The sequence below is a fragment of the Lissotriton helveticus genome, chromosome 8 (assembly GCF_964261635.1).
Source record: "Lissotriton helveticus chromosome 8, aLisHel1.1, whole genome shotgun sequence".
NCBI classification, from domain to species: domain Eukaryota; kingdom Metazoa; phylum Chordata; class Amphibia; order Caudata; family Salamandridae; genus Lissotriton; species Lissotriton helveticus.
Window position 1 is genome coordinate 1665811971 of NC_136069.1, and position 24420 is coordinate 1665836390.

Genomic DNA, 24420 nt, shown 5'->3' on the forward strand with positions numbered 1-24420 from the left:
CTCAGGAGCCCTCGGCTGTCCCCACTAAGGCCACCGACAGCGGAGGAAGAATCTTCCAGTTGCGCCACTGAAGGAAGGTAGGGGAAGACTTGGTGAGCCCAGCGCAGGTGGCAAGTTGGCACGAAGCACAAGAGGAGGAAGGAAATAATTGGTTCTCTCTGTCCCAACACCAACCTTCCAGTGTTTCTTAAGGTTCAATTTAGTCTTTAATACTGGACAGGGGGGGGCCGACTTCCACACCCCTTCACTCCTTGAAAAGTCTCTCAACTCACCCCAGATGAGGGATCAACCCTTTTTAACCTGAGTAGACTTCCTGTCCAGGTTCAACAGAAATGCAGTCTAACTGGGTCAGGTCTGCAGGGAAAGGAGGCGGTGATACCATGAGGGGGCAACCCTTACAAAGCAGTCCACCCTCTGAATGTCCTACCCCCAACTAGCGCCACAGCCTGTACTCTAGCTGACCCTCTCTGAATGACAAAATGGCCGCCCTACAGTTGGCCTTTTATACCCCTAGCCCAAACAGCATATTTTTAAAACTTGCCACATATTCCTTGCCACTGTGTCCGTGCTGCAAGGACCGGGGACCAAGACCAAACGAGGCTGCAGTAGGAGCCGAGTCCCCCCCCGCCGCCGCCTTTTTCCACCAGAGCGGCCGCCGAGCGGGGGGACTTCAACCCCCAGGAGCCTTTGCGGGGGCGCTCCCACTGACGACGCAACAGGCGCCCGGAGGCGCATAAAACAGCAGCGCTCCCGGAGCGCTCTGGGAGCCCAAACAGCATATTTTTAAAACTTGCCACATATTCCTTGCCACTGTGTCCGTGCTGCAAGGACCGGGGACCAAGACCAAACGAGGCTGCAGTAGGAGCCGAGTCCCCCCCGCCGCCGCCTTTTCCCACCAGAGCGGCCGCCGAGCGGGGGCACTTCAACCCCCAGGAGCCTTTGCGGGGGCGCTCCCACTGACGACACAACAGGCGCCCGGAGGCGCATAAAACACCAACACCCCCTCCGCGTAGCGGGACGCGAGCAGGACACAGCGCGGGCAAAGGGCGGGCCCTCTGTGGCCGGAGGAGCCGGGCCTGGGCCATACACCCTGCTCGATTTCCTGTAACCCACTGACTATTGGACTAATGGACATCTGAACTGTAAGCTGTATGCCCCCTATATACTTTCATTTTAACTGACTGGGGTGTATCCTGAATGTACTTGTCACTATTGCTTATTTTCTAAGGACTAAGGGCTGGATAACATAACATAGTGTTGACCTATTTAACTGCTATATTAGTGTGTAGCAGTAAGGTCTGTTATGAATTGTCGAGAGACTAGAAGCATGGCTGCAGGGGGAGCAAAAAAGTTGACTGGCACCCTGGACGATTTTATTGTTCGTACTAATGCCCTAATTGATGAAGGGATTGTTTTTTTTTTTTTTTTTTTTTTTCCAAAACCTTTATTTCACTTTGCATAGCACACAGCGGGATGCCTACAACCCATAGGGCCGGCCGCTATCTTAGGATCATTGTATACAGAGATTTTCAGCAAAAAGGATAACCAAACCACATTGTCAATAGAAGTCTTGATGTAGAGAGCTGAAACAATAAAGTGCCAATTGAGCAAATTATTCAATGCAGTAGTTTGAGGTTTTGGTGGAAATTTTTCGTTTTTCTGTTTTGGAAAACAACAAACACAGAACAACAACCGTTAGGAAGGACGGTAAGGTCAGACACGAATCAGTGCGCTACAAGTCGTTAGTGTCTCTTGGAAGTTTGGGATCGCGACAGCCCACCCAGTGCGCACATGTCTCCACTCACCCCTCCCGCCTCCACCCCCTCGGACTCATTCGTCTAGGTTCTGAGAGGCAACCCCCCGCAGCCGCCCACTCCCCCTCCACACCCCATCCCCCCGCCCGTGTTCAGCCCTCCCCGCCCTCATCGTCAGATTCATCCACCACATCCTCTCGCAAGGGTTCACAGATGTCCCCCCTGTACTCATTCCATTTTAGCCATATCTTATTCCATTTCCCGGGGCAGGCGCGGTTGACGTACACCGCTCGCTCGGTCAACATCACTCGATCCATGTTCACGCACCACTGGGACTTGGTTGGGAGTTCAGCTGCCCCCCATCGTTGTGCTATGTCGCGTTTGGCAACCATTAGCCCCGCCGTGACCCAAAGTTGCTCGTACCGGGTCAAGTCGGTAGGTTCCCAAATATTTAGCAGGCACCTCCTCGGGTCTGGCAATATGGAGTGATCTAGCGCCTGTGAAAGTGTGCGGAGTACTTGTCTCCAGTATTCCTGGATCTTGGGGCAATCCCATATAGTATGAAAGAACGTGCCTTCCTCCCCACACCCACGCAAACAGTAGGGATGGGGCGCTCTATGTATGCGATGCAACATTGTCCTCGTATAATAAACCCTGTGCAGGATCTTAAATTGCACCAGCCGCATGCGTGCCGAGATGCCTATTTCTTTAGGTGACCCAAGAGCTGCGTTCCAGTCATGGTCCTCCACGTCGCCAACCTCCCCCTCCCACTTCTCTTTCAGATGTAACGTGGGGTCAGGGCCATTATTGAGGAGCTTACGATAAATGAGGGACGTAGCCCGTTCTAGCATGAACTCCGTGAGTAGGCGATCCTCCAAGGGCGAGGACTCTGGGAGTTGGGTGTCTGCGGGAATGGCTGCGAGTAGTGCATGACGGACCTGGATGTACCTGTATAGTTCCCTGTCGTTGAGCTCGTAGAGTTCTTTTAGTCGGGCGAAGGGGACCACCTCATTCCTCTCCCACAGGTCACCCACCACGGAGATGCCTATCATGTCCCATTGCGCGAACCCCTTGGTGTTCCGCAGGTTACCTAATGCGCGAGAGTCCCACAGCGGGGTCATCCTTGTGATTTTCCCCTTCCAGCCCAGAGCCGCCGTAGCTGCATGCCATATCTGCACCGTTAACTTGGTGGGGCCGACCAGAGTACGCACCTTGCAGTGATTATATAGCGGACCCAGCAGACTGTCAGCGCCCAACTGTTCCCTGTCCGAGTGAAATGCCGGCTCGGTATGTGGTGCGTGTATCCAATGATTAATGGGCCTCAATTGCGCGGCCCAGTAATACAGTTTCAGATTCGGTAGCGCAATGCCCCCGTCATACCAGTCCCTGTGCAGCTTGGATTGTGCCACTCGTGCCGGGAGGTTGCCCCACAGCAAGTTGGAAACCAGAGCCGCTACCTTCTGGAAGAACTTGGGTGGCACCGGGTAGGGTGTATTGTCAAGGACGTAAAGGAAGCGCGGCAACGCCATCATCTTGTAAAGCGCCGCTCTGCCGAGAAGTGTTAATGGCAGGCCGGACCAGAATTCCACATCCCGCTTGAGTCTATCCAGGGGCGGCTTCAGATTCTTGTCCATGAATTCAGCCGGGTCCCTAGTGACGTGTATGCCTAGATATTTAAAGGACGTTCCTGCCAATCGCAGCGGGCAAGTATCGCCGAGGTCAGGAGCCGGACCCCGTAGGACATAAAGCTCTGATTTGGACCAATTTAACGTGTAGCCCGAGATCCTGCCGTATGTATCGCAAATGCGTAGCAAGGCCGGTATTCCCTCCCCAGGGTCTGTTAGATACAACAGCATGTCGTCCGCGTAGAGGGACAGGCGGTCCTCCCAGCCCCCGCTCCCCGGTATACCCTTGAGGAGGGGGGAGGCACGTATGAGAGTCGCGAGTGGTTCCAAGGAGATGGCAAACAACAGGGGCGACAAAGGGCACCCCTGCCGCGTGCCTCGACCCAGCGGGAAAGTGCGGGAAATGTGGCCGTTCGCCACCACATGAGCCATCGGGGCCGCGTACAGCAGTCTTACCCACGCTAGAAAGCGAGGCCCGAACCCCATATGTGTCAGTGTTTCGAAAAGGTACTCCCACTCCACCAGGTCAAACGCCATTTTGGCATCAAGAGCCAGGACTACCGCCGGCGTGGTGATGGCGTCAGCTCTGGACAGGATACCATGCAGTCGCCGCAAATTTAGCGCTGTGTTCCTGTGCGGCATAAACCCGGACTGATCCGGGTGTATAATTGAGGACAGATGGGGCAGGATCCGCTGCGCCAGAAGCTTGGCCAAGATTTTCACCTCCGCGTTTAATAATGAAATTGGCCGATAGGAGGAGCAGTCCTCCGGGGGTTTACCCGGCTTGGGGATAGGTATTATGGTAGCCACCCGCTGGTCCGGTGGAAGGGAACCCCTCTCCAGGCAGTCCTGGAACATCCCCAGCAGATGCGTGCTGAGGGTGTCCGGCATCACTTGATACCATTCTATGGGTATCCCATTCGGTCCCAATGCCTTGCCCGGGTTTAGCGCCTTAATGGCCAGTTGGATCTCGTCGGCGGTGATGTCTGCCTCTAGCTCGCTCGACACCTCCGGTGAGAGGGTCCGAACCTCAATTGGCGCCAGGAGCGCCCTGGCACTCTCAGGTGTAATCGTGCTAGTCGGGGTGTACACTCGCTCAAAATGGGACGCGAATAGGTCCGCTATGCGCCTTGGATCCGTGTGCGTCTCCCCTTGTTCATCTTTTAGACATCGGACCCCCCTGGGGCTACCCTCACGTTTATCGAGCCACGCCAGCATTTTCCCTGCTTTGTCCCCCACTTCATAGATCCTATTCTGAGTGTCGGTTAAGAGACCCTTGACCATCCTCCGCAGGTGATCATTGTATAGCTGCTGCTGGAGTGTGAGTGCGTGCAGGGCAGTGGGAGAAGGGTGGGACTCGTGCGTCGCTGTCCGCTCTCTCAACGTAATCTCCAGGTCGGCCAGCTCCTGAGATTGTTGTTTCTTGTGTCCGGAGATAGTGTTAATGGCCTGACCCCGTAAAACCGTTTTATAGGCCTCCCATAGTGTTGCCGGGGAACGCACCGAATGGGTATTTTCGAGAAAGTAGTGGTTTGTGGCCTGCTTGAGTGCTTTGCGAACCTGTGGGATTTTGAAATATGTTGCGTGCATGGGGTAAAGGCGCTTACGTGCCCTCGTCTGTAGAGAGAGCGTCAGTGTGAGTGGCGAGTGGTCCGAAATGCCCCGAGGGTGAATCTCCAGGGCGTCTACAAGACAAAGGGCCTCCCCCAATGACAGGAAGTAATCGATGCGAGACAGGCTGCCATGCACTGCGGAGTGAAATGTGTATTGTTTCGTGCTCGGGTGTAAGTGTCTCCAGATGTCTGTCATGCCCATGGCTGAGGTGAATCTTCGGAAGTATGTTTCCCCCCCTGTCCGGTTGGGGGAGGGGTACCTGTCTAGGTGTGGGTCTACGACCGCATTAAAGTCCCCCCCTAGTATGGTCTCACCCTCTGGAAGAGTTAAAAGGAAGTCCCCTAGTCTCGGGAGGTGGACCGAATGTAAAGCCGGTGGCACATACACTGATACCAAATTAAAGAGTTTCCCCTCCCACTGTCCCTGCACAGCCGCGAAGCAGCCCTGATCATCCGTTTTAATTGATAGGGGCATGAAACGGGAGTTCTTCTGTACCAGAACGCCGGACCCCCTGGAGCCGGACGTGAAGGCAGAATGGGCCCACATCTTATAGCCACGCCTATCCAAGGCCTTCGTAGCCCCCCCCACTAGGTGTGTCTCTTGCAACAGGGCCACAGTAGGTCGCAGGCGCTTAATTGCCGTCAACACCAATCCCCGCTTAACTTTGTCCCCCAAACCTCTCACATTCCAGGACATCAAGGTCAGAGGTGGGCATTGTGCGTCAGAGTGAGTCACCCCTTCCGCCAGTGCGGGATTGTTAGCCATCGGGTGGCATGAGGCGCACGATGTAGACCCCCAGAGATGTAACCAGTGCCTCGGCTGCGTCGTCGCGCAGCAAAGTGTTCAGAAGCATCATGGGGGCATAGCATCACTGTTCGTTCCCAGCGTCGCGGGCTGAGTCCCATAGGTACTGAAACATTGTCTGCAACCCATTATGCGCCTTCCTAACATAAACAGTTCAAAACAAACCCCCCTCCCTGCCCCCCTGCTTAACGGACCTCCAACTGCCCGCCACCCCAACTTAGCAGAGTGCCTTACCCAACCCAAAACCAGAGTACTTGCTTGTAGGGGGGAGAGCGTCTCCCCAGGCAGGCGGCTTCCCTGAAGGCTTTTGGGGTAGCCATGCCGGCGTCTACGTGCAGCTGTGGAAAGTATATGTTAGTTCGGCGTTCGGCGACTGCTTAGTGTTCTGGGTCCAGGGACGGGTTCAGTCTTCCTCGCCTCCTCCCTCGAACCCATGAGCCGGCGAGTGTCCCTCTCCTTCCGCTCGTCCCGATGCTTGCGAGCCCGTTCTGCTGTCCCCTCCACGGGCTCTATCCGGTCTGTGTGTTTTGCGCTGTCGTCCAACGGTGTGCCAACCCTCCAGCCAGTCCCGGGCCGCTTCAGGGGAGTCGAAGATCCACACTTTCTTGTCCGCTACCACCCGCAGTTTAGCCGGGAATAGCATGGAGTACGGCAGCTCTCGGTCCCTCAAGGTTTTTTTTACTTCCAGGAACGTTTTCCTTCTCCTGGCCACCTCAGCCGTATAGTCTGGGAAAAAGGCAATCTTCGAGTTCTGGATTTGGATGGCCGGTGCCACTCTAGCGGCCTGCAGAATGGCATCCCGATCTCGGAAATTGAATAACCTGGCCAGTATCGGTCGCGGTGCGGCCCCGGACTTGGGTTTTCCTCCCGGGACGCGATGCGCCCTTTCAATGGAGAAGAAGTGCGAGAGTCCCTTGGGCTTGAGCCGAGTCTTGACCAAGTCCTCCACATAGAGGTCCATTGCCCCCGTGTCTTCCGATTCAGGCACACCTAAAATTCGGACATTGTTGCGTCGGGAGCGCCCTTCCTGGTCGTCCAGCTTGTCCCTAAGCAGTTTGTTATCGGCCCGCAGCCGTTCCACCGCTATTTGCAATCCGGATACATCTTCAACCAGTGATTTGGTGACCACCTCGACCTGTTTGACCCTTTCATTCATCTTCTGTAGATCCGCCCTTATCAAGGTGACCTCCGTTGCCGTGGCCCCCACCGTCGTTTGCACTTGGGCTAGTGCAGCCAGGACATCGTCAAGCGTGGCCTTTTTCGCCCCCTCCGTCTCAGACGCTTTTCCGCCAGTCTTGCGTTGGTCCTGGGGCGGCGAGTGCCGCTCGTATGCGAATTTGTCCAATTTGGCCTGGGTGGAGGTGTTCCTGGGGCCCCTGTTGGACATGGTGCCGTCGTGAATTGAACAGGCCGGCGGGTATAGTAATCGTGCGCGGGTTGTGACGAGCTGCTCCTTTGCGCACCAGCGGTAGGCTACGTCGAGGTGTATGGCCACCACAGCAGGGGGTGGCGTCTTCCCGCCGTTGTGTAGCGGTGTGACACTGAAGGAGTGCGTGCAGGCTAGGCGCCGGGTCTCCCCCCGGCACCGGGCTCCACTGAGGGCGTCAGGCGGTGCGCTGCAGGTTGTGACTCGCACCGGCCGGGGCGGCCACGGTATGCCACTCCGCAGTGTCCCCTCGATGTGGGCGCTGCCCAGGCCCTTGTCTCGCTGGTGGCGCCACGCGAGTATGGCCCCCTGCGCACCCGCTGGAGAGTCTACAATTTCAGCAGCCCCCGTCTGTTGCGGCCGCCGCGCACCTCAGCCGGCCGTTGAATGGCTTTGCCGGCCGCTGCCAGGGTCGGGCGTCTTCCGCCGTTTGTGGCCGGGTAATGGCGGCGCTGGGTCGAGCCCTCGCCGCTCCCGTCGCGCCGCTGGTAGGTGCAGGTGAGTCCGGGGAATGCCGGCGGGCCGTCGCTGAGTGCGCCCTGTGCTTGGGCGGATGGGAGGGAAGCTTTGCGGGGCTGTCGGGGTGTCGTGTCCGGGGGGCCGGCGCTTCCTGCCACTCACCCCCGCTTGCTGGACACTTCCGGCCGGATTCAAGGGCACCGGCAATCCGCGGCTTCCCGGCCGCAGTCAGGCCCAGCTCCTCCTCCGCCTCTCGAGCGTGAGATGTCCGCCTTTCCGGCCGCCGCCGCACACAGGAACTTCAGCGCTGCTCGCCGCACGGACCCCGGGTCCGGTCCGCCCCTTTCCGCCAGCAATGATCAGGATTATAATGCGGATTATCGCGGAAAGCCGCCTCTGCCCAGGAGCCTCCCTAAGCTGCGGCCGCCATCGTTGGCTGCTAGCCACGCCCCCCGAAGGGATTGTTTTAATGGACAGAAGGGTGTCCCAAGATTTAGCTAGGGCTAGGAGATCCTCCTTAGGCCTTATTGCACAGGCTCGTACGCCTAACACTGTGACTCGCCCAAATACCCCTGTAAGAGTAGACAATGCTGGGGATCATGATGTTTCAAGTTCCCACCAGGGCCAACAGTGCTCGGAGGTTACCCCTAACCCCATTTTGTTAACAGAGGGTGGTATAGTTAGTGATCTGATGGATAACCCACCAATGGCCACTGATATAAGTCTAAGAGGGTTGAAAGAGGGCGCAATTCCTAAACAAAAAACCAACACATCTACTACCCGTAAAGGCAGGAAAGTAAAAACCACTCACAATCAGGATACAACCATCTTAGATCCTGTGGTTGTGAGCAGGGACTTGGCAGCATGTATCAATGACAAAGAGGGGGCATACCCGGTAAATGCTGGCCTACCATTAAGCCTCCCGGAAGATACAATTCTAAACAGTAGTTTGGAGGAAATTCTGGAATTGAGTGGTGCAGAAATCAGTCTGGCCAAAATAAACCAAGATGGAAGTGGGATAAGTTCGGCGAATAATAACATCTTTGAAATGTTAAAGGCCCTCCTAGAACCTATTGAGGTTAGACTACGCTGTCTAGAAACAGTGTTGAAAAATATCCACAAGGATATAAGTGCCCCTAGTTTAAGCCTGAATAATAAGGTCTCCCATGGGGCGACCATAGTAAATAAGTTACCTTTGATTGACAAAAGTGTCGCCCCGGCCAAAAATATCGTGCCAAAAAACCCTAGTAATATCACAAACCCAGGAGGTGCAAAAGCCAAGACTCCTGACCCTAAACAAACACAGAACCCAGCGAAACACATGATAACCCCCCAAGTTAAACTTAAAGACCCCATACCTTTGATTCCTAATCTGGATCAGGCTCCAAGAGACAAGGTAGAGGCCCATAGAAACATCCATCTCCCTCCTGATGCCTGCCCCTATGTAGTGATTTTGACTGGGGTTACGGAAATCTCACCTACTGATGTAGAATCCTTCCAGACATTAAAAAACAAAGTGTGCCACTGGTTATCAAATCACCATCCCCTACCGCCAAATATTCCAAGCAACATCTTAATGGTGGAGAGAACCCCATGGGTGGGAGGTAATAGAAAAAACTTACAAGGTGACTGTATCGTGGTAACCTTCGAGAATCCACAGGTGGTAGAACATATCTGTAGTAGAACCTCTCGCCATCAGACGAGTACTGTCACTGCTAGGCCTCTCTCTTATTTCTACCTGCCTGTGAACCAAGTGGACAAAAGATGGAGCTGGTTAGGGGCCCATATGAACAAAAAACTAGACGGAGGTTTAATTCCCCATGGGAGATGCAACCTTATGGATGGGACGAGGGTGGAGTTGATGGCTGGAACCTGGTCAAGAGAAGAAGAGGTAGACCCATTCAAGGTGGGTTTGACGCAGGGTTACAAAATGGCCATCCAAACTATCACCCCCAGACTGCGAATGGGTATGAAAACTACCTTAACATCCCAATGGTTAACTGGTATGAGTGTCTGACAAATCTGGACTGGGTTGATTGACATACACAGAGCACACCGCTAAGTCTGATGTGAAATATTCCCCCTATCCCCTTACAAAATGAAAACAGCATCTAGGTTGTGCAGGAGTCAAACACTGACCAAATTTTATTTAATGATCAGGGCGCTGGAGGAGGGGCCTCACTGCACGAAAAAATGGATAAAGTAGTGGGAACGGGGGAGATAATTGTGTCAACATGGAACATTGCTGGTCTCAAGAGTAAAGTGGATGACCCCTTCTGGAGGGATTTTATAGGCACTATGGATATAATAGCCATACAGGAAACCTGGGACACACAAAACACACTTACTGTTGATGGTTTCACCACTTTTTTCTTACCAGCAGTTAGGTCTACGCGGGGGCAAGCAAGAGGGGGCCTGGTCACTTTGATATCCGCTAAAATCCTGGGCATATATACGGAAATTGTTACTGACTGTCCCTATTGCCTCGCGGTCCAAATTACCCACAGGGGTTTTCATAATGTGCTGGTAGTGAATTTTTATAATTCCTTTGATAGGGATCATCCAGTTAGTAACCTGATGATGTTGAATTCCTTTTTGTTTAATTTTAAAGAGTAATCAGAGTCTGAGTGTACCATTAAACTAATGGGGGATTTCAACGTCCACGGTTGTCAGGACAAATGTCCTTCCAACATTCTATTTGGTCCTCCGGATGAGGAAAATACTCATTTTGAGCACTCAGACCAGGGTATTTTCTTGGAAACCATGTTGGCCGAAAATGGGCTGATATTACCCAATGGGTGTGATGAGGACATTCCCACATTTACAGGACATGGCAGCGGGTCTGTGATTGATTATATTTTTTTAAGCAGTAGTTGTGGTAGCCATATTACTAGTTATTCAGTTCTGCCGTCCCATTTTAGCGACCACAACCCAGTTGTACTAAGGGTTAAGAATGTAATTGTTACTATGGATAGTAGATTAAATTTGGTGGACAAACGGGACATGCGGCTGACAGATCAAGCCCGCAGAATTAAGTGGTGCAAGATAATTCCAGAGGAGTTTCTTTGTAATCTTTGTAATAGTAGCCGGGAGGATTAAAGCTTTGTATGGACGACCAGGCGGGGGACAGAGAAGTAGTGGAGGCGTACAGAAAGGTTTGCCTTGACATTGTCTCCAACCTGACTCGACAGGGTAAAGGCAAAGCACAAGGGAAGGAAGGCTGGTTTGATAAGAATTGTTCTGCGGCCAATCATAAACTTAAAATGGCCCTTAAAGCCAAACCAGTAGATAGATCGCTTGTGGCTACTCTTAGGAAAGATTATAAGACAGTCATTGAAAGAAGGCGGCGTGAGATGAGAGAGGACGCATGGGCTGAGTTGACATCAATTGATGTGTTGAAGAGTAGCGCTAAGTTTTGGGCCGTGGTCAACAACCCTATTTTGCTGACTAGTAATAATGAACTGGATTGTGGAATTCAAGAAGACAAATGGCACTTGCACTTTAAGTCTGTTTATGAACAGGAGTTTGTGGGGGCTGAGGGTTTGACCACCTTTCCCATATTGCCTTACACCTTAACCGTAGAAGAGGGTGAGGTGGCCGCGGCCATTGGTAAAATGACTAGTAATAAGGCCCCCGGGCCGGACGGCGTTCCCTCCGACCTTTTTAAAGTAGATATTTCTTTCTGGTCTTAGTTTTAGCTAATGTTTTTAATAGAATTTCAAAAACAGGAATTCCAGAGACATGGTCCCAGTCGGTGATTGTCCCCATCTATAAGAAAGGGGACAGGGGTGACCCTGGTAATTACCGCCCCATATCTCTTATAGACTCCGCAGTAAAGGTCTTAGGGAGAGTGGTCCTATGCAAACTTACCGATTGGTTAGAGGAGACTAATACCCTCTCTCCTCTACAGTGCAGTTTTAGAAAGGGGCGTAGTACCATTGACCAAAGCCTGAATTTACAACTGCTCATTGGGAAGTACACAATAGCGAAGCAAGGATCCCTGTATATTGCCTTCATGGATCTTTCCTCGGCATTTGATCGAGTAAATAGATCCAAGTTGTGGGTCCAGCTTCTTAATATTGGAATAGACCCTAACATTGTGTATTTTTTAGCAGACCTCCATAGGGACCTTACAGCCACGGTACGATATGACAGAAAAGGTAATAGCACTGGTAAAATCTGCATCACCAATGGCGTAAGGCAGGGATGCATTCTTGCTCCCCTGCTCTTTACACTATATATAAACGATCTTGGTGGAGTTTTGTGTGCAGCTTGCAAAGATATCCCGAGGGCTGGGAAGTTTCTATTGCCCGCATTACTATATGCGGACGATGCTGCTCTCTTAGCTAGAACTGCAGTGGGTCTCCAAAGCCTGTTGAACTCATTTTTTGATTTTATGATAAATCTTGACTTAAGTGTTAACTATGGTAAATCCCATGTTATGGTGGTGGCCCAGAAAGGGAAGGCCAAGAAAAATGTAATGACACTGCATTGTAATGGACACAAATTGGCAAGAGTCTCCAGATTTCCCTATCTGGGGGTTGTCTTCGATGACTGCTCTACGTGGCACCCCCAAATGTTGGAAAAAAAAGGTCCTGGCGCGCTCTATTTCTGCGGTGATGGGCTTTTCACGTAAATTAGGGGTTAAACCTCTGGAGGCAGTCTTAAAGGTATATGCTGCTAAATGTATTGCCATCGCTATGTATGGCGCAGATCTGTGGGGTATTAGGCCAGCTAAAACGCTCCAGGTAACAGAAGATAACTTCCTTAAAACGATTCTTTCCTTGCCAAGATCCACGGCCAGCTTCATAGTCCATCAGGAATGCGGTGTGGATTATCTGGAGGATCGAATCGCTATGGCCCCCCTATTAAAATGGATATCAGTCTGGCTTAACCTGGAACTTGAAGTGAATCACGAAATTTTTAAAGATTGCCTAATGCTAGATCATTGGGACAAGATCCCCTGGTTGAAATATGTACAGCAAATGTGTGTAAAGTTGGGTCGGCCTGAATTGTTTAATAAACCATCTAATTTAGTGAAAGGAGATTTGAAGTGGGTTAAAAACACTTTCTTGTTGAACCGAGGGACGGACAGAGAAGGCTTGGAGCTGTTAAAGCCTTCTGTTAGGACTCACCAACTGATTATTTCCTCTGGTCATGATCTGGAACTTTACCGAAAGGCTGTTAACAACTCAAACCATAGGTATCTTTTAACCAAGTTCCGACTGGACAAAATCCACCTGCTAATTTCAGGCCGGCCTGGTTGGACCAAGCCACTTGATCTAGACTTGTGCAAATGTGACGGCTGTTCAATTATGGACACTGTTCACTTTCAGTTTTTTTTGTGATTATTTTAAGGACATTAGGAAAAAGTTCATTATACCCTTGCTAAAGGGGAAAGGGTTCAGGCAAGTCAAGCCAGCTTTATTGTATCTCCAACTATTAGTAGATATATGGGAAATTTACAATGTAGCTAAATTTTTAACCATAGCGGTGAGACTCAGTAAAAAGATTAACTGGTCCTAGATGATTTACTGTAAATATTGACCATCGTAACTTGAATCAAGTTTTATTTAAATTTTCTCATGTTGCTCTTTTTTAATTCTAGATCAATGTATATATTGTTGTTTTTAAATTATGGCATCATGCGTTGCATATTTTAATGGGTACTCCCTCCCTTTTTATATTGTATTTATATGTCTTTATGTCGCTTGGTGACCAATGGACCGTTTTTGTGTGTTCTTGTACTTTTATGGTTTTTGTAATTGAACCGAATAAAGTATTTCTTGAACTTGAACTTGACAAAATGGCCGCCCTACAGTTGGCCTTTTATACCCCTAGCCTCAAGTGTCCAGAACAGGCCAGAAGGTTCTAGATTCCCTTTGTTAATCTATGGGTCCCTTTCCTGAAGTTACCGTTATGGCAGTTATTGGCCACCATTTTAGGTAACTAAGCTTTCCCTCAGAAAAGGAGGGATTTCTAGGCCTATGAGGAACCATGGGGTCAAGGAGTACCTAACCCCCCCAGGTCAACACCTAAAATTCCCAGTGGACATAAAAATGAAAGGATTGAGAGGCCAAAAAGGGGACAAAAATAAATAAATAAATAGGAGGAACCACCCAAAGGGCTGACAGGTCTAACAAAGGGTATATAGCCCATGTTGGGCACAGTGTGGCCTTAACCTACAAGTGGGATTTGACACGTCTGGTAGACAGCTTTGAGACACTGTAAACAAAGCGTCACTGTGCACATGTTAAAATTCTGACCAGACCTGAAATCCTGAAAATGGTTCTCCTTGAAAAAATCAGTAGCCTTCCTTCTTCCAGTGACAGGAATTTGGTGGGCGTTACAAACCTAGGGTGTTGTTGAGCTGTTCCCGGTACGTTGCATGCATGTGTGCTGTTTCCGAGCTATTAACTTTATTTGTGCAAGTTTGTATTTTTTCTTGATAGTCACCTTGTGCTGAAGAACTGTAGAGGTTTTAACAAGTACTTGTTTTGTGGTTTTTCTCATATGGAGTGGTGTTTTGCTTGAACTTGTGTGTATCCTAACGATACCAGTAGCTAGTGAAAAACGTTTAAGAAAATGAAGTAGCTTTGTGTTAGCATACTGTGAGCCTAGTGGTGTTGTAGTTACACAACGATTAAAAATTCAAAAATATGTGACAGAGGAATTTTAAAGTGAAATCCTGATTGTTTCAAAGAAAGGTTCGATTTTAAAGCCATTGGTTTTTAAATGAATCACCTTTTTTTGTTTAAACCTCTTTTCTCTACCTGTATAGGATGTGAATATTCCAGTTCTACTGAGACACAGAAGGATCAACCTGAGCATTCTTGGATCGGACGAGCGGTGATAAATTAATGCAGGGAAGAAAAATGCCTGTTACTATCCAGGTTTCCAGCAATGATAACACTTCCTGGATGAGTAAAGGGGAAAGCAAGGTAATGCTGAAGGACAGTGTGAAGGCAAGCAAAAGGCTCAAAACCTGGGCTCTGGGGAAAAGGATGGTGATGTGATGTGGTGTAGTGTGCTATTATTGCTGTTCTTGAGTGACCTACTTGAGTCTCCCAATCGTGAGTCCTGGTCCTTCTTCACACTCAACAGTGGTAATAAAAACTGCGGATTACACTTTGTGCATCTGCATATATATGCTGTGAACAGCAAGTAGAGGATTTGTACCTGATAACCAAGAGAAATGGTCCTGTATAGGGATTGATGAGCTCTGGTGACATCTTAAAACTCGAGCTCGAAAAACTTAAGTTCTTAAATATCACATGCATCCAAAAATGGCAATAGATAAACATATTGCACAGGACACACGTTAATGCATTTTTTATATTTCATGTTTCTTTTTCATACAATTAGCATGAAAATAGTGATCTTTAAAAACAGAAAACTTTATTGAAAATGGTAATAGAAATACTAAACAATACTGTTTGATTGCAGTAAGAAGAGAAGAATCTCAATTATCTTGTTAAGAACACAGAGTTTCAGATATAACAGGATTTGATTTCTTAAGACAAATTGTGGCTATAGAATTTAGAGATTGTTGGCAACATAGAGCTAATAATGGGTCCTGATTGCTGTTAAAATGCCCAGGCTTTGCTGGGAAAAAAGCCTTTACCACACAATTCCTTTACCAGGGAGGTGCCTTTATGATGCATGGTAAGTATATAAGGTAACTGTACATATATATGTATATACACACACACACACACACACACGCACACACACACACACACATACACACATATATATATATATATATAGATGTAGGCAGTTATAATTAGGACCTAGTGTCAGATAGTTACTGCTTACCTATATACCGTGTTAAGTTAGCATGAGCTTATTAAATGTTTAAACGCCATTTTTCCTTTTGCTGCTTTTTGCACACGACACATAATTGTCATTTTAGCTTTCAACCTAGAAGAGCGTTGTGATTTGCATGAGAATAATATGTTATTGCTCTGATATCAGCTTTGCAAACTGTCTGCACAGTGAGTGCTGAAGCCCCAAGGATAACTTGACACAGTGTTGTTGTGAGGTCTGATCTTCGCACCTTCCTAGACATAACATAAATGCAGCTGCTGCCAAAATCTGGCTTTACGCGCGTTTTATATTGCTTTGCTTAGAGCACACGTTACACACTTGATGGTGCTTCGCATGCAGAGAGCTGGTGGAAGATGATGTGATCCTCTGCCACTGAGATTTTGAGGTATGGGCCCGCCCTGCTAAAACCCAAAGAGACCTTCATAGATATAATATACTATGCTAATTAGGGAGGGTGAGAAATAGGTGTTGTTAATTACTATTCATTTCAGCATTTTAGTATGCTGTCACCGTTCGCTTTCTATGGATTAGTAACTATGCTGATAACTTTGCTTCTGATCATATGTTTGCCTGTATTATCTAAGATACTGTGTTTGAGAACCCTGCATTAGTAAATAAATATTTCAAATGTGCACGTGTCCTCTTTTACTCCACGTTCTGGTTTGAAATGATTGCATAACGAAAGAGTGTTCATGTGTTCCACGATACCTGAGGTATTCTAAGTTCATGTTCTGGTCTGTCTAAACGTTGGGAAGTTATACTGACCAATGAGACACTGTAGCTAGCTCGGTAAGGGGATTTTGGGTACTGAGGTGAGTTTTGGGCCACCCTAATTCACTGAGGTTCCAAATCTCTATGCACAGTTCTGTAAGAGAACGGAATTCCCGCTACATGGCGCCCATACGTTGGTGGTCTTATATCATGACACTCGAGTAGTATATCATTCAATCCTTAACCCCTTCGCTGTCGTTTCCGGAAAACGGTGGTGTCGGAAAAAACCTACCTATTTTTGAAATAGGTCTTTTCAAGCTTGAATCTATCTAAAAACGGTTTCCTTGAATTACTACCCAGTTGTGCTACAAAGTTTACTTTGTTTTTCTAACTTTCTGTGCAGTCATGGCCAATGCTGTGGACATTTCGCAACATAGTCGCATTGCGGTGTGCAATCACTTGCAGGCTTACCAAGTGCCCTTGGACGGCTTGGCTGTGATATTGGTGGTGAGTGTGGATGCAGCTTACCCATACGAACTGTTTTATTCGTGGGTGACGTTTCCGGCTGTGGACGCTAATTCTGGTGTGTTCCACTCTTACACTCCCTCTCCTGTACCGAATGAATATACTCCGTACAGGGCACAGGACGTTCCTATTGATAATTGGCAGTATTGCGTTTGGTTTGGTGGCGCCCTACCCCATTCTTTAACCGCTCCGAGGTTAGGTCCTTTGTCCATTCCAGGTGCAAATTGGCCTGTTTTGGCTGGATTTACTCCTCATCCTCTACACGGCAATTGTACCCTGGCGGAAGTTGGTAGACGACATGTTGTCTCGATTGCCGTGATTCGAGCTTTGGTACAATACATAGCCCGTAATCTTAAGGGTGGGCCCCCGGGTGGTGCAACGCTTCCAGCCGGACAGGGCGGATTGAAGCTCAGTCCCGTGATGGTCAATGCCGTAATGGGCAAGCGTCCCCAGGAGAAGGATGATTTCCCTTTCTGGCTTGCCGAGAAATTTGATCAGCTGAAAGCAGTATTTCCTAATACAACTCCTGGTGACAAACACAGGATTTTGACAATTAGTTTACCGAAGGATTTGGCCCCTGAACTCGGTGACTGTGAGACCTGGGGTAAAACATTTGCGGCGGTCTATGCGAGGTGTTATGGCAGTCCGTCTATGGCTGTCCTGCCTACGATCATTAAACGGGTTCAAGATGATCAAGGACCGGAGGCTGCGGTTGAATTGGGTATGCGCCTGTCTGGCTCCTTTGATATAGTTTGCGATCTCATTCTTGCTAATGTCAAGGGGGATGCAGTGAACTTTCAGGTAGCTAATGCTTTGGCGGCAATTCCCGATGCCGAGAAACCCCAACAGTTGGCGAGGATTATTGTGGCTGCTTATAAAACCGTTGGTCACAATAGCAAGGGTCTAAAGCCTTTTTCTGTCAAAGAGAAAAAGCATTCCCAAGGGCAGAATTCGGAAATAGAAGTTCAGCCCAAGTCCAAGAAACAAAATTGGCCTAAAAAACAAAAACAGGGTAAGCAACAGCAACAACAGCATACACAGGAATCTCGTCCTGCGTCTCTATTACCTGCGCAAACAGAACGTATTTATGACTTGCGCGATCGCGCGAAGATTAAATCACCTGATCGATTTCAGGTTTCTGATCAACGTTCTCGTTTCTTTCAGGAATCATCGGCCTGGGCGACCGGTGGTGGAGGAGGCGGAAGGGGTCGGGGTGGTCAGCAAGGATGTGACCAGCCCCGCCCGAAAGACGGTGCAGGAAAGCAGGACGGCTCAACGCCGAAGAGACCGCAGTTTGTCAAGAAGAAAGTCGCCGCTTTACCAGCGCACAGATATGCCACAGATAGTGAGAACGCGGCTTCGGAATCTGACATGGGCTCTGACCTTGCTGGACAGCGCGGTGGAGATTACCATTGTGAGAGAGGCCCTGCGTCCACTACTGAAGGTGACAGCAACTGACATTTATGTTGTGATAGAAACAGCTGATACAAGAGTTGCTCCCCCTGATAGACTTTACGAAATTGTCCTGTTAATCGAAGGTGACATACAACGTACCATAAAAGGGGTATTTTGGGAAAATCTTTCGTCTACGTATGACATTTTGCTTTCGGAGGCTGACTGGCCCCCACCTTTTGTTCTCGCAGCACCGCGAGGGGAGGAGGTAATCCTCCCCAGTTTCGCGAACACGGTCTCGAAAGAGCATGCGCTGCATTTTGCAGAAGAGTGGGCTAAGGCTCTAGCACCGGCTCTGTACCGCAACCAATGTGGTTGGGATAAATTGTCCCCAAACCACGAAATTCTTTTACGGTCTCAGCCGCAGTCTCAACCTCAATATCCCATACGGCGTGAAGCGAAGGCTTCCGTCGCGGCAATCCTTGAACAATTGGAATATCAGGGTGTAATTGAAACATGTGTGTCACCAATGAATAACCCTCTCTTTACTGTGACCAAGCCTGACGGATCATACCGTTTGGTATTGGATTACCGGCATTTAAACTCGCATTGCCGTAACTGTGCAGTACAGAATACTCACGGCTCTGCCCTAGTGAATAGTCTTGTGCGTAAGCGTTTTAAGACCACGCTTGACATTTCCAACGGTTTTTATGCCCGTAGATTGGATGGTCTAAGTTCCCAATGGACCTCCTTTACTTGCGGCGGTGTCCAAAAACAATTTCGGCGTTTACCAATGGGCTATAAGAATAATCCTGGGATTTTTACTGCCCGCATAGTCTCTCTTTTGGAGAGAATCGACCCAGATGCATGCTCGTATGTGGATGACATATATCTCACAGACGATGAACTTTGGGAGCATTTGTGTCGAGTAAACAGCATAATTTGTAACTTTGCAGACATGGGTTACAAGTTTAACTTTGCCAAATCGCACATTGCAGAGTACACAGTGTTGTTTTTGGGCTATGAGCTCATTAATGAAGGTAGAGGTTTGGCTCCTCACTTCCTGGAGAAATGCGCACAACTGCGCGCTCCGACAACGCTGAAAAAATTACAGTCTTTGCTGGGTTTCTTAAATTTCGGGAGAACATACATTCCGGAATATGCCCAGCGTATCAAGCCTTTGTATGCTTTGATACAACCAACCTTTTCCAAATCATGCTGGCTGCCTGAGCACTCAGCCATTTTGCAATCCTTGCAGGCAGATCTGCTAGCTTCTAAATTCTTACTGACTCGTGATAACCACACCAACCTGGTGATAAGAATCATCCCTGGGACGGTGGGTTTCACGACCTTACTTTTAATGAAGGAGACACAGTACCTATTGCTTACAAGTCACACTTGTACACTTTGGCTGAAATGCGATTTTCCATTGTGGAGAAAGTTTTAACGGCTGTGCAGAGGGCGATTCTTAAAGAACGTGCCCTGTCACAGGGAAAACGCATGTTGGTTGTTACCCCGTGTCCTGCCTTGGAGGCAGTTACAAAAGCCAGTGTACCAAACTCTAAAGCTTTGCACCCTCGGTGGATTCAATGGGCTGCATCCTTGACATCTCAGAATGTCACGTTTATTTTTGACGCCACGTTACGGTCGCAGGAGTATTTGCAGTATGAATTCGTTCATCCGGCTCCTTTAGCAATGCGACCTTTGGAGGATTTCCATTGCATCATTTACATTGATGGTTCGGTGCAGGTTGCGCATGGCTCTAAACACGCCTACGTTTCCGCATGCGCCATTGTGGTCGGTGCCATGGTGAACAATGAGTTCAAGTCCAGAGTTGTGCACACGCAGACTCTAGGGGACTGCACCGCACAATTGGCAGAGCTTCGTGCTCTCTTACTCGCGTTAGAGTACGCAGATTCTAGTGTGACGACTCTTATTGTAAGTGATTCCTATTACTGTGTTCAGTCTTACAATGAAAACTTGTTCTTTTGGATTCAAAATGACTTTCGTGATTCCAAAGGTAGCACAATAAAACATAAAATGATCTGGGTTCGAGTGGCTGATCTCAAAGAGCAGTTGCCACTTGTGTTTGTGATTCATACTCTCGGCCATCAGCGTGTAGGAGTTCACGCTGTAGGTAACTCGCTTGCTGATGAAGCAGCGAAATTAGCAGTATCTACATATTTAGTTGCAGCAGTTACACGGTCCAAAAGTAAGATTGATAATGACATCTTGGCGGCAGTAGCTGCCACTGAGAAGGGAAGTAAACATCCTACGGGGTTCCCTTCGAAGTACACATACCACTTAAGTCCTGATAAGGTTCCTTTCGTGAAAATTCCTGAAGTTGGGGAACGTTTGATTCCCAACTCGGATCGCAGGGCTAGCTTGATTACAGAGGCGCATGAAGGTGTGGCGTCTGCGCATGCGGGCGTATCGGCCACTGTAGCTCAATTACAACAACGTTTCTGGTGGCGGGGACTGTACAAACAGACGCGCGACTATGTCCTTCAATGTGACATTTGCCAGCAGATTAAACCTTCAACTGCTGTGCGTCCGCCACAGACACAGTTGTACATATCTAATAAACCGCTAGGCTGTGTTTATTTAGATCACTGCGGTCCTATTTCTTCTGATACTGCGTATAAGTACATCTTAGTAGCAATTGATTCATGCACACGCTTTGTGTGGGTCTGGGCCCATCGCAGCGCTGATTCACGGACTGTCATAAGAGATTTGCGTGTCTTTGTAGGGATTTTTGCCTGTGGCACCTTCCATTCGGATCAGGGTCCAGCTTTCGCCTCCAAGGCGTACAAGGATGCCATGATTTCGATGGGGGTCCAAGTCAAGTTTTCGTCTCCCTACAGACCTGAGGGTAACAGTGTAGTGGAACGGATGAACCGTGACTTAAAGCAATCTTTGACAGCACGAGTTATAGGCACTGGCAGAAACTGGCTGGCCCATCTCAATGGCGTGCAGCGTGCTCTTAATAATCTCCCTAGAAGGTCTCTGGGTGGGCGGACCCCATACGAAATGCTCTTTGGTATCAAGATGTTTGTCGCGGACCTTGACGGTCTAGACGGCGTGGCCAGAGCCACAACCTTTGACGTAGATGAACATTTCAATGTTTTACAGGATCTACAAAAGACCAGAGACAGTCTTGCAAAGGAACATTTGCCCTCCACATCGGATGATGCGTTGCAGATCCTGGTAGTAGGCTGGCTACCTCAAGTTGGAGAACTGGTTCGAGAGAAGATCGATAACAAGAAAGAATTTGGTCCTTCCTATCGAGCTCCGGTTCCTGTCCTTGGAGTGAAGGGCACAAGAACAGTCATTTTACCACCACTTCCAGGTCGTAAGGAAAACAGGTTTATCTCTATTGACAATGTCAAGATACACAGAGTGGCCGATTCTTCATAGTATGACTCCGGCGGTCTCCTGTCCTGCGATTGTGAGAAATTCTGTATTGGCCACTACTTCTAATCCAATTCCTGAGGTGGCCCTCGAGATGCCTGCTGTTTCCAGTCCTTTATTAAGTACGTTACCTGTTGATAACGTCGATGAACTTGATTACACTTACCCAACTGACTTATCGATGCCTGATTTGCAAACACGTTTGGCCACAGAATCCAGGTTCTCTTTTGACTCTGTTTCACAAAATTCGAAAAAACCCTCACGTTTTGCAATTTATGCCACATTATTAAAAAAACATTTTTTTATCCCCCCCTTGGACATATATTTGGCTGGTACTTTTTTCAATTTACCTTTTTATGTCAATTGGTTTTGTGTTTTATTTTTTCCGTCTTGTTGATGGACACTATGTTGAGGAGAGAACATACGTTCGACATCTTAATGGAACTTTGGCCCCTCTTTCCTCGTCACATTCAGCACACAGACTGAAAAGAGACTTGAATTTTGTTAACATCACTGCTTGGGCTGTTCTTTGATGGGATTGTGTGGGATGCGGTTAAATTTCAAATTCATGGCCCTACTGAAGATGTTAATGTCCCTAATGTACTCAGAGTAAACATGGGGGATGATTGGGATATTCAGGCCGTGGAAGCGTTGTTTTCTGATTTAAAATATTATGCTGCCTTTGATGCTGAAAACTTATACTTAGATTCTGCTAATTATGGTGAATTATTTTGCTTCCAACATTTTGGCAACCATTATCTGCATAAAACGAGTTCCAGAAGGAATGCTGTAAATTACACACAGTGGGAACATTGCCCAGCCCCTCTACAAGGCAGTTCGAGTACTTTTTTGAATAAGTACACATAATTTACTGACTTCAATCAGTCCAATCCCGAGTCTGTTTATTTTAAAATGACACAGAAGTCCATGTCCAAGGTTAGACTTACCGATACCAAATTGTTGTATTCGAAGTCCTTTCTAGACAAATTGGCTGTAGAAGGCTACGAGCTATGGAAGGAAACCATTGACCTTAAATCAGTTTGGGGTTCTAAAAGTTGGCAGGTACAAGGCACTGAGGCTTTGCACCGAGCATGTCTCATCCCAAATCATATGTTGTTTTTGAATTCTAGCATTTCACAAACTACATGCTTTGGATTGGCTACTTCTAAAAAATTAAATACACCTACCATCCCTGATTTAGAGGAATATTCTGGTTGGAGTAATATTACAGTTTTCCATTCGAGAATTGCAATCTCTTTTGCAAAATTCGTCCTTTAATATATCCAGTTTGGATCCAAAAGGTTGGCTGATGTGGCACAGAAGCTCTAATTCATGCCAACGTCGTTTTCTGGGTTTAGCTGATGGATTTACACAAGTCAGGCCTGATCCCCGTTTTGATACTGACCATTCTGTCACCACTTACTCGGTAGGCAAATTATGTCAGAATTGGCTAAAACATTCTACGTTGGCTGCAGTTAAACTACATCTATCCAAGCTGACTGATGATGTGGATTTGAATGATTTCATTAAAGGCCCGGCTAGTGGTAGATCTATAAGATGGATTTATGCGATTTACAATGAAATCTGGAAAACTTCACAAATTGAGGCTGCTACACGCCTTAGAGCTATTAATCAGGCTAATTTAGAAAAAGTGCTTGCAGTTGTGGATAACAGTATTAACATGCTTTCTTCACGCATTTACACGTTAAATAATATTGTGTCTTCTGTGTGGATATTGTACATGATGAAGTGTCTGTACTATACCATGGTCAAAATCAATTGCGATCCATTATGAAATTTGCGTGGACCCTGCAGACGCTTAAGTCTGGTAAGGTGCCTTGGACTTACATGAACGTGCCCTCCCTTTTTTCCCCATTTAATTTGACTGACAAGCAGCGCATGCTGTCAATGCGAGATGCTTCTTTTTCCATGCTACACATTGAAAAGTTAGAGTCTTTACCGTTCTCTGTGGCAGAAGCCACTGCTGCAACGTGGCTTATCCACGGGTTAATTACATTACCATTTGCTTTGTACAACTTTACAAATTGTATGCGATATATCGCGATAGGCAGATATGAACCACTAGGTAGTTTGTTTCTCCATGAACCATGGTCGCTTCCATTCACTTATCGATGCCTGAAAGACGAGAAGGAAGTTTATCCTAAAGGGGAGGAGTGCACAGAGACACCTGATCGTTCATTAATATGCAGACACATCCAATTGCACGGTTCTTGTAACCAGGACCGACCAAATTTAGCCTGTGTTTTGAAAGGTACTCCAGTTCCCGCAATCGTTCCCACTTTCACATTACTGGCAAACGGCAGTTATTTACTTTTGAATAACGAAGACTGTTGTGGGTTAATTAGAGGTATCGCTTATGTGGTAACAGTATCAGAACGTGTGGTGTGTTGCAAAAACTTTCTGTATCCTCCTACACATGGGAATTCAGATGTTTCCATCTGGCCGCGAATCCCAACCTTGACGGCAGAGTTCATTGGTATGAGTAGAATAAGAGCCCTTTTGTCTCAAAAAGAGGTGGCCCTGAGTTCGGCTCGTGAAACATTTGTCCTTCACATAGCTAACACGCGCACAAAGGTGCAGGCGTTATTGAATACTGACTTGCCATTGCATTTTAGCGAGCTGATTCATCAAATCTTTAATGCCTCCTCCACTTCTGGCCTCGCACACTTTTTTTAAATAGTTAGCGGTGGTCTTGTGACTTCCTTCGAGGAAATATTTGGAGTCATCCCTGCTTTCTTTCATTCTATATTTTCAAGCCTGTTTGGTGGCTTTACGGTTTTGCTGGCGCTGGCTGCAGCCGTTTTGGTGATATTTTGTTTTATTAAAAATGGGTGCCCGTCCTGTGTTA

The 24420-nt window shown here is 48.0% G+C and overlaps 1 protein-coding gene across 5 annotated transcripts in view; it reads left to right on the forward strand.

The window, feature by feature from the left end:
- Positions 1-24420, forward strand: part of LOC144773613 (transient receptor potential cation channel subfamily M member 2-like) — a 1994366-nt gene that overhangs the window by 140578 nt on the left and 1829368 nt on the right. For all 5 annotated transcript variants that reach the window (XR_013600026.1, XR_013600027.1, XM_078658754.1 and 2 more), the window contains exon 2: positions 14464-14623. Coding sequence is in view for 3 of the 5 variants with exons in the window: in XM_078658754.1 (XP_078514880.1) it covers positions 14543-14623 (81 nt within the window). In the remaining 2 variants the exon portion in view is untranslated. The remainder of the gene's footprint in view (positions 1-14463; positions 14624-24420) is intronic.